This window comes from Glycine max, chromosome 19 (assembly GCF_000004515.6).
Source record: "Glycine max cultivar Williams 82 chromosome 19, Glycine_max_v4.0, whole genome shotgun sequence".
NCBI classification, from domain to species: Eukaryota; Viridiplantae; Streptophyta; class Magnoliopsida; order Fabales; family Fabaceae; genus Glycine; species Glycine max.
The window spans coordinates 28,226,155-28,237,676 of NC_038255.2; the positions used below are offsets into that span (position 1 = coordinate 28,226,155).

General features: G+C 35.4%; 1 protein-coding gene across 1 annotated transcript; it reads right to left on the reverse strand.

Annotated features, from left to right (window-relative positions):
- Nucleotides 1-7,033: 7,033 nt before the first annotated feature.
- On the reverse strand, nt 7,034-11,522 carry LOC100805213 (kinase D-interacting substrate of 220 kDa). The gene is made up of 2 exons (XM_006604032.4): nt 9,810-11,522; nt 7,034-8,745 (listed from the first exon to the last, which is right to left on the reverse strand). Exons 1-2 carry the CDS (start codon nt 10,515-10,517, stop codon nt 7,372-7,374), a joined length of 2,082 nt encoding a protein of 693 aa, XP_006604095.1. The 5' UTR covers nt 10,518-11,522; the 3' UTR covers nt 7,034-7,371.

Genomic DNA, 11,522 nt, shown 5'->3' on the forward strand with positions numbered 1-11,522 from the left:
TATTCAATGTTAAGTACAAATTAGTCTACAGAGTATTAAAATATAACTAGAAATATTGTTTAAATGACTACCTTTAACAACAATCCACTTAGTAGCAGTCTTGGATTTACTTTGTGGAGTATCGTCAAGTCCTTTCAAAGCACTATTCAATACAAACATGGATGTGTATTGTACAATTAATATATTGATGTTTTCAACTAATGCTAATGCAAATGTATTGAAAAATATAACTAACCTGTTAATAATTCCCTTGAGGTAGTTGTCTGGCCTATTATGAAACGAACAAAACCAGATGACAACATTTTCCTTAGGCAAAATGACGACCATTTGCCAATGTGCACTGCAGTGGAAAACAATATAAGTTATTATACTATTATACATTACTTAAATTCATTTGTTCAGTTTAAATTACTCAGCCAAGTAGGCTCCTAGGTACACATCCCTCTTTAAATTATGCATCAAATTCTTAATGTAACTTTCTGATTCAAATTGTGATTGCTCAGATCTTTGTATGAACTGTGGCTCGAGGAATCCATAAACATCGGAATTCCCCGCTCGCATACCTTTTTCAATCATATGCCTATTGTTGTTAAAATAAAGTAAATTATGTATGAATTTAAAACAATAAGTTAGGTAATAAAAAATAATTTAAAGTGACTTACAAAATCAATAATTGTATAACAGAGATGTTGAGACATCGACCACCGTGTGCTATTTCGGACAGATCTTCATGCTTTATATACAAGTGGAAGTCGTCATTAAACTTCCCAAACATGGTAGCATCCCACATAACCTGCAATAGCCTTAGAAAAAGTTGTGGGATGATCAATGTCATTAGATATAAGGGATCATTGACATCATGATCCGACCTATTTGCAGGTTTCGCCGATCCCACAACTCCTTGTTTATCAAACATAGTTAATTAACATAACATATATACAATGAACACTTTAATTGGAAAAAAAAAATTAATCACAGTGAAATACTTGTTCCAGTAAACGCTTTACAAGATGTATCGGCCAAGTAACAAAGGTATTAAGTGTCTGCCCCACTAGCTGAACCTCTTGAGTGGGTACAAAAATATCTTTAACTTCCTCAACATCAACCTTGAGTTGATCATGGCGCAAAGGCATGTTGTGAACGGTTGTGGACCCTTCATAAAGTCTTCCTAGGGCAACCAGGCAGGAAGGATTTTCTTCAACGTACAACCCACATTTCTTTGAGTCACTCATGTCTGGGTCATTCCCTGAGGGATCAATACAACTCTCCTTTATGTTGACACAAGTAGTTGAAGGACCAACCTCTGGCTCAGGAGGCAGTGCAAGTCACTTTTTCCACTGCATCTGCGATTGAAACTAGGACTGCATCTGGCTGAAGAACAACATTAGTTGTCGAGTCACTTTTTCTGTGATCGACTCCTCCAACTGGTCCCTAATCTATTGCATCAACTACTCTTGGTCTTCGGGAGCCATGGCCAAAGAAGTGTAGGAGGTCGTTGGAGCCAGTCCAAAGTATTGTTTGATTGTGACACTGGCTCCAACAACACACACACGACCAGGGTGTTCTAGTCGCCCAATGGCAGCAGTCAGTACATCCTAACGCCCATGGGCGACAAAGGAACCTTGTGAGGCCTGCTCCTCCAACAAATCCTGTAAAGAACACATTTATTTGTTTACTCAATCACGCAATAAACATAAATAATTGTAATTAACAATTGAAAGTGACTTATAATCTTGCCAACAATTTCCTTTGTTGCCTTAGACGTCATTTGCCTAGTTTTCTTGGTGCGGGCCATCTTCCATTTCACGTGTCGTTTGATGGGAGATGGAGGATCAATCATAGTGTCAGTGCTTCTGGATTGAGAAGCTTCCTCCAGTTGTTTCTTTTTCTTTTCATCCATCAACTTCTTTTCAAGAAACTTATAACCCCCACGAGACAACACGTAAGGGGCAGTGTTTTATTTTTGAATGGCTTGTGCCTTCTTTCGCACATCCTGTAAAAATTAAAGATTATTGAAAGTTATGATTAATGAAAATAATAATTAAATTTAAAGTTTAAAACAATGAAAATCACAAAGTTACCTCCCACAAAGGGTCTCTGCGACTCTGACAAAATTGGGTTCACTTCTCCTTGTTAATGTCGTACTTTTTGCATACAGTGTCATCTACATTGTCCTTGTCGGCTGCAAGTGCCCATTTTGATATCAAATTAGACTTAAACTGTCTCCACCACTCCCTTACAGTCTGAAGTATTTTCTTTTTGTCCACAAATCAGATGCTTCAGGGATATCAATTTCAGCCTGACAAATGAAAATTAAATATTAATTTGTTGTTACTAAATTACAATTTTATTGTTAATCATCCACATGCAACATTTAAGTAAAATACCTGAATATCCTTCCATATCATATCCTTCTACGCAATAGGGACTTGTTTCCAATTCTCGTATGTCATATCCACCTTATCACGAGCGATAATCCCCAAATATGTTCTTAACTTCTTTCTGTGGGAACCATCAGCTTTCCCAGTCGCAGGATCCACATGGACCAGGGGTCTCTTTGCCCCAACTGGTCTAGTAGCCAATGATCTAGGTGTGTCACTTTTCTTGTCTGCTTCAAGGTAGGAGGGGATGCCAATATATTAACTTCAATAGTATAAATTCATAAGCTAGAGTTTTTATTTCTAAGAATCCCTATAAGAATCACAGTTGGAGATGGCCTAAGTACCCAAGTTTAACACTTGTGACCACTCTAATATTCCCATCTACTAACAAATAGGTCTTAGATTATCTTTTTCCTTCAAAGTTGAAATAACAGGTCTTAGAACAAGTATCTAATATGATATTTTAACATTCTTATTGTGTTCAACACAGGGCCTGGCAAAGTGATAAAGCAAGGTAAAAGCCAAACAGTGGCAACAGTCGATAGTTATAGAGAATAACAAATAAGTTCAAACATCAAAGCATCTAATGTCATTCAAAGACCTAGTGACATAAAAACATCTATTGAAAAAAAAGAACCTTGCAAAACCTCACAAGAATGAGAAAAGAAGCAACCACGTACCTTGCGTTGATGTCGGACTCCAACGAATGCTCAACCTCGCGATAGTGATGAACCCCAACTCATGGAGCAGTTTAGCGGCAACGATGGCGAGGAGGAGACGACAGTGACGAGCAAGGTCTTGCGGGTGAGGGAGAAGTGAAAGGGTTTACGAGACTAAGCGTGAGGGGGGAAAAAGGGTTTTGGGTTTTAATTTATGTATAATACAACATCGGTTTTTTAAAGAAAACCGATGTTAACATCAACTAGTTAACATTGGTTTTATAAAAAACTGATGTTAACGATCTCATGTTAACATCGGTTTTTCAAAACCGATGTTACTTAACTCAAGTTATTTACAAAAATGCAATCGTGCTTTTGTTAACATCGGTTTTTTCAATAACCGATGTTAACTGTGCGATGTTAAATCTATAAATTCTAGTAGTGTAAGTAGCTTTTTGGATTTTAGTGTGTTTAAACTATAACTATGTTTGTTTAAACATGTTAAGAACATCATGCAATTGAAACAAAAACGCTTGTCCCAATGTCACATCCTATCAGAGCATTGTATCCCAACGTCCTCTAGCACAAGATTCTTTAAAGTCATTCATCTAATCATCTGCTCCCACAAACACACGATTCGAGATCATCACAGGATCCAAACAAAAACAACACACAATGAGTGAATTATCACATTTCTAAATAAAATACAGATAAACAAAGACATAAGCAAAATACATTATGAAAATATTTATCACATAGCTCAACTTAATACAATCCATGTCATTTCACCACTTTATCATTTAAAATTAATTTTTCAATCACCAATCACATTACACATAAATCACACACTCAACTCAAGATGTAACAAGACTTATCAATTTCATAATAAACGATTCACAAGCGTTATGCAACAATTATACTAAGACTCAAGCCTATATGTAATGTGGTACCATGTCAATGAAAAACAACACCAGGGTTCCTAGGAGTACATAACAAGACACACCACACAATGGGTATATCAGGTCACTCTCACTAAGTGAAATCATAAGGTGATCAGTCAGGATCACTCTGTTTTGTGAGAATGCTTCAACCATATGGGATCAACATAGGTTTTAAGGAGCATTCAAGCCGAGTGTATTTACCCCCAAGGCCTAGACTCTGAAGAATCCGTTAAGGCCTCACCTTTCTAATTCAGGTCTAACCACTAAAACAACTTTTGCACACAGGCATTGCTAATGAATTATACAATACCCACGACCTCACACTTGTTTTCAAACATGTTTAACACATTGCGCTACAATTCAACACCTCAGGTTCCTAACTTGGAACCCTACACTTTCCTTTTTACACATCACACATAAACATTTTTCTCATGGTAAACACCAGTCAGATTATTGTATAATTCACAATTCACAACACAAGTAATATCAAATCAAGTATTAACCAAACACTTATTCACAACCATATCTCATGTCCACAATTTAACATCTCACAACGTCACAATCCATCATCACATGTTCACGTGTATCTCACAAATTAACACATGCTCAACTTGTCACTTATACTCAATCTCAATCACAATTTCATAATCCTAAAATGACATGTTAAAGGGTCTTACAATTATGTGATTATACAGTTCATAGCTCATAACTCAATGTCATTACTTTACATTTCACAATAACATGTATAATCACATTGTAGAACTTATTAATCTCACACTTGTTCACAACACATGTCTCATCACACCTTCTCACTAACACATTATTACTTCTCATACATCATATATATATATATATATAATCATTCACATATTCATTCAGTTAATAGCAACCACACATACATGTATAGTAAACAAGTATATCCTTACCTTTCCTCCTAAGTTACTACGACCTTTGTAGAGTAAAATTAAAATTACAAGGGATGTACTAATCCTATTAAGTTCATACTTATCTTCTTTGAAAGCTAAGACAATTATTTACAACTCTTATGTTGATGAAAAAAATTAGTTGACCATTAACTATGTCTAAAGCTAAGGTAAACATTGGATCATTGCTTAATGCTAAAAGCTCAACCTTTGCTCAGTAATTTGACTCTCTAGGGGGCTATACAACTCCAAATTGGGTGAAACCAACTACATTTGTTAGATAACATCTAGGGATACAAATTTTATGAAGACCACAAAACCTAATGCAATCATTTTCTCATTCATTATTAGGCTACACGTTAACTCACATTGTCAGGAAAATAACACGGGCTTAAATCAACTGATTTTCACTAAGCATGAACGTACTCTCATCAAGCACGGTTGTGCTTCGCGAAAAACCTCTGTTTCGTGGAGTAAAAGAGGCACAATTCATACCTCAAAACACACCCAAATTCAAAATGAATAGCACAAAACATGTGAGCACATCATGGGAAACAAAACTCCTCAATCAATTTCGAGAAAACATGCAAGAATCAAGAATTCCCAAATTTCTAGGTTTCTAACATTCGAAGCCAAACACTCAATTAAACCATCCAATTCGCATTAGAGCATCAATTGACCCATCAAACATCAGCAATTCGTAGTTATCATTGTACAGGTAAAATTAAAACGCATAAAACACCCCAAAATAAATCCTAATTGATCCTCTAAGGATCCCTACATACGTTCACTCTAACCCCAACTACGATAAACTTATTTATTACCTCTAAGTGGGTTCACATGTGTAGTCCAACAACAATAGCAGCGTCTCTGGCAATTTCTTAATATTCTTCAAGTTTTTCCTCTAGTTGTTCTGTTAGGGTTTCTAAGCGTTAGAGAGAAGGAGAAGGGATCGAAGCTTCAATTTTACTATCTCTATGCGAGGGTATTTCTCTCTCTACAGACATTATTTCACACATCCCAAAGGTGAGAATGTGTGAAAATGAGTTTCGAAGGTGCTATCCAAATTTTAGGACGATCTAATGGTTAACGATTCCATGATTGTAGTTTTTCTGGAACAGGTTTGGATGTATGCATAAAAAGAGAGAGTTTTGAAAGAGGAAGAAGGGAGAACGAATTTGGAAGGAAGAAGAAGCGTATAGACGTATCATAATTGTAAAAATCGACCTAATATGTTTCTATTTATTGTTAGAATTTTGAGTCTACTATTTATTCTTTTTATTTTATTTTATTATTTCATAAAAAGAGAGATCTATTTACTCCCTATTAAATAAATAAATAAATAAATAAAACATCATTTTATTTTTTAAAACACTATTTTTAATTTTCTAAAACATATATTTATTTTATTTACCTCAAATCCATTATTTTAATTAATAAAAACTATTTTCTATCATTCACTTAAATACAAAAACATCATTGTTTTTTTTAAAACTCTATTTATTTTTAAATAAAACTCTTCTTATTGGTTTTTCGAAAAATGGGTGATTCTTAAAAAAGTGTTTATATAAAAAGCGTTTATTTTAAAGTTATTTTTTTAAGTTTGAACAAACACACCTTAAATCATAAGTGTTGGTAAAATTAACTATTGAAGTAGCTAAAAAATATAAAATGACATAAATGACATATTTAAAAAGTGGTAGTAAAGAAATTGAATAAATATTTTATGGATAAAAAGAGAATAAAATATAAAAAGCTAGAAATTAACATTTTAAAAAAATACTACCTCAAGTAACATTTTAAAAAAAACATTAGAAGTTACTTAAAAAAAACTTATTTACCAAACTATCAAACAAGTTTTCAACTAGTAAAAAAAATAAAAATTAACTGAATTGACTTGCCGAACATAACCTATATTTCTATTTTGTTAAAGTTTTATGAAAAAATTATAACTAATTATAGATATAAATTATCCTTGTTTTAAAATTAAAAATAAATTAAATAAGATACAATCTACCTTTTTTAATAACAATCGGTATCATATAAATCATCTTTTTTAATTAAAATGGAATTAATTACCAAATTCAAAATGGAATTAATCTTATAAATGGAATTAGTAGTCAATCATCTAACAAAAATGCAGATGACTGCATAGTGCATAATCCAAAAGGTTTATTGAGTGCATTGGCAATACCTAATTCTTACATTACTAGGCACCAAATTGAGCTAATTTGATGCCAATTGATAAGAAGCATATTTTAACATAGCATTTTACCATTAACAAGTGCAGTCGAGGATGAGCTAATCCTTAAGTAACAAAATATAATCTAGAAAAAACTTACAACTATGGAACCACCTAGGGATCCTTAACAGGGAAGTTTCAAGTTGATGAATCACCTTTTTTTCCCTTATTTTGTTGAATTAGCCTGGTCAGGAGAATTATCTATGTAAGCTCATCCAATTCCAATTAAGCCACTGCAACAACATGAGCCTTGTAACTCTGGCTTTCTTGCTGCCTGTGAACTGAGTTTTTGACATTAAGGCCAGGTGCACCAAAACAGAAATAATGGCCCCTCAACTTCCTTCCAACAGAAGTTCTCTTTACCAACTTTGGTGATTCATCATCATCAGGTTGTGGTGGTGGTGGTGGTGGTAGTTGTTGTTCACTTGAACAAGACGGCCCGGCGATGTCATTGTCAATGAAAATTCCCTTTTGCTTGTCTATTGATCTAGGTGAAGAAATTGATGACTTTGAAAAGGAACTAGACCTGGATCTGCCAGAAACCTTTGCATGTGGCAATGATTGCATGACTCCATGCACTAGTCCTGAAGCAAACCTCTTCTTGGCATTTGGACTTGATTGGTGACTCCTGACAGAAAGAGTTCTTTTGTTGTTGGGAAGTGAAGATGGCCTAGAAAATCTTTGTCTAAGTGGTGTTGGAGTTTCATCAAAGCTGTTATTCCATTTCCTGCATGAGTCCACTGAACCCTCATCTGTTGTACAAGGCTTCTTGAACCCTTCAGATTTCCTGTCCTTCACTCTAGGCCACAGAAGAACTCTCTTCAACCTTGCTGCTGCATGGTTGACAGTACTATGCCTTTTGGTTGCGATTGGTACGCGATTCTCGGTCGGATTCGGATCGTATGGAATGTGTTCTGATGAAGATGAACTCATTCCCCCACTTCCATGATCAGCAGCACTAGCATCTGACACATTCTCAATGCCAGTGTACAAAAATATCTCAGTGTCTGAGACTCTGAATGATGTCCCAGGACTGCTTCCAATGCTTTGCATTCTCAAGTGTGATGCTATGGCTTTTCTTGAACTATGGCCTTGACAACCAAACATTCCCCCAGCTGAGATTAATTTTTTAATTAGTATATCTGATGATGCAGATTTGGGGTGTTGCCTAAGGTAATCTAGTGGGGTCATGCCATCAACATCACATATATTCACATTTATTGATGGTGCAGTCATCAGGAGCTGCACAAGATCAGTGTGAATGTTGCCTATGATGGCCATGTGAAGAGCAGTTCTTCCATCATTGTTCTTGACATTGATGATGTCTGCCAAATGAAAGTTCTTACCACTTAGCATGTTTCTCAAAAGTTCAACCTGCTTGTCCAATCTTCTGAATGCATGAGATTTAAAACCAGACACTGCCTTGTGGAGAAAAATTTCTCCAGAGTTGTTTCTCAGAGAGATCAGTGAGGGAAATGCTGAGACTAGAGCTTCAGCTGTAGGTAATTGGCCCCTGGAAGCAGCCACATGCAAAGCAGTGTTACCCTGATGGTCTGTGGAGTTGATCATGTCAAAGGATGATGTAAGGTATTTAACTACCTGCATAAGAGGCAATACTAATTCAGATTTAACGTCATATCATTACAACAAAATCAAATGACAAGATAAAAGAAGTGGTTGATCTTCCTTTCTGAGACCATAATTGCATTAATATGGGAAGCTCAATAACAATAGAGTAATTCTTGAACAGTGCCTATAGCCTATAGGAAAAACCAATCAAAAGCTCTAATGCATTAAAGTAATTATAAAAATGATTCAAAAATCTCTGGTAAAATTACTCCTTCCAATCCTTTTGATGGAAACCTTTTTTGAAAAGTTTACCTTGGTCTTTTTTTATAAGGAACCTCAAGATTGTCTACTGTATTACTAATATTTTTACAAAAATACCCTTAATTATTCAACAATTTGTTTTGGTAAATAAAAAATATATATAATATATTAATTAATTTCTTGGACTCTCTCATGAGGATAAGGGAAGTTCACTTGGCAAACTTACTCTCATTCACTTTTCCTTTTCCTATACAATGCAAAAAGTTATTACATTAGATGAGATATATTAATTAATTAGCTGCAAAAATGTTAAATAGAATGAGGTCTTAATAATTTAAGGGTGATTCTAGGAAAATTAAATAAATTGTTGATAAATCTAATACCAGTAACTACATTCCTTAATGCTTTGTAAAGTGGCTAAAAGGATCCTTAATATATAGGACCAGGACCAGGACCAGGACCAAAGAGAGTATTTTAATATTACTTTGAGCTTTTAATTACTTGTGCCTGTGGACATAGTCTATGTGATCATGAAAGAATTACTCACAATAATAAGGATCTTACTAAGATTAGAATAATTCTACTGCTAACTGATATTCCATACCAAATATTCTGTGAGGGGTGTCTTCATTGTACATATCAAGAAATAATCTATGTTCAATCAACACCAAACAAAACTTTATATATTGAGAACTTTTAGAATTCCTCTACTACTACACCAGAATAGTCATCTGAAAGGGGTTATGAGAAAGAAGGCTAAAGAGTAGCAGTAGCTTCAAACATTTGGTGCATAAAAAAGAAACAAAACTCATAATGAAAGACAAGATTATCACCTCAACTTGCCCTCTGCCTGCAGCTGCATGCAAAACAGTAGACCCATCAGCATCTCTATAAGCCAAAACATCAGAGCAATTGGCAAGAAGCTCCTCCAAAATCTTCAGATTTCCACCTCTAGCAGCAGCATGAACAGCCCTATTGGTCATTTCCCACCTGTAAACAGAAGGAATGTCCCCAACATGCTCCTCCACCATCCCACCTTTGCCACTCAAAAACCTTGGTGAAACAGCAAAATCAAATAGCAGCCTAAAAACCTCACAATTCTTGCTCCTTGCAGCAGCATAGAGTATGTCAGTAACACCATACTCCCCCTCACCAAAAACCAGCAAAGAGTTCCTCTCAAGAAGAACTTGAACAAAACCTAAGTCCCCGGCCGAGGCAGCGGTATACATTAGCCATCCACCGTATCCAGCACGAATTAGAGAGTTCTTCCCTCTCTTGGACTCAGATTCAAGAAGCAGTTTCTGTGCCACCTCGCTCCGAAACTTCGCAACATCATTGAATTGTTCTTCATCATCCCACACCACTTCCAAGCGCCGAATTCGGCGCAGGGAAGTGAGCTTGAAAAGGTGATTACTGTCCATTCTGAGCAGCTCACGGACCAAATCATAGTGGCCATTAGCAGCAGCCCAATCAATTGGTGATGCATACCACCACTGGTCCCCAGTGCTCTCCCAACGAAGAGGAAAGTATGTAGGAGGCATTGACAAGATTGAAAAGGCTAAAAAAACACACTAGTGATTTGAAAACTCTAACACAAGTAACAACTTTAACAAAATGAAAGCTAGATAATAATTGAAATTGAGAAGAACAAACTAAAATCAACTCAACCTCACACTAAAACTAATGATGGAAAAGTTGAAAGGGAAAAGAAAGAAAGAGAGAAAGAAAGTAATTGAGGATGAAACTGATAGAGCACAAAATAAGAGTAGGGAAGCTGGACCTGTGTGAGGAATATAGAAAACTGATACAGCACAAGAAAGCTTGCATGGGAATTATGACAATGAACAAGTAATTAAGTGAGTATAAAAGGGAACCAAAATAATTCACATCTGAGAAATGTAGAAAATCACTAAAGCATACACATAAAGACAACGCATGAGACTAATTAAAGGGTTGATTTGTACTAGTTGCAAAATTCCATTAAAACACTTGGTAATTAAATATGATAAGTATCACAAGCTCAAGGGGAAAAAGAAGGGTCCCCTAAGGTTGGTTACGTTGGATGGTGGTGTGATCATAATCAATAATACCAAGTAAATAATAGAATGAGAATGGAAACAGCCATAATTGTTCTCACAAAGTTAACACAAAAGGTAAGAGGCACTTCAAAGAAGAATATTGTTTATAAAAGTGATCACAAGACCATTTGCAGAAGTTAACATGAGAAAGGAATGTTGTATTCCAGAAGGAAGAAAAAAAAATCAGTTCAACTTGGAATCTTAAAAGGGAACTCTAAGATGCCAATTAAAATCTCATTGATGATTATGGTTTAGAACATTGAACCCTTTGTAGGATGCAAAGGACATTAATAATAATGAAAGAGGGGTTGGATGCAATGATGGTAGAAGTAGGGAAGTTCAACCAATGGTAATGAGATTTCACTGTTCACAAAGGTATTTAAGTAATTATAGAAGGCTAAACTGAAGCAGGGTGCTTTACATCACACTTTCAGGGACAGAACTCATGTGACCATCAAATGTTGTGTG

What these genes read in the sequence shown, in the direction of transcription:
- LOC100805213 (XM_006604032.4), bottom strand. Translation starts at nt 10,517, where the DNA reads ATGCCTCCTACATACTTTCCTCTTCGTTGGGAGAGCACTGGGGACCAG. An exon ending in CAGGCAGAGGGCAAGTTGAG is followed by an intron (nt 8,746 to 9,809) that starts GTGATAATCTTG and finishes CCTCTTATGCAG; the next exon opens with GTAGTTAAATACCTTACATC.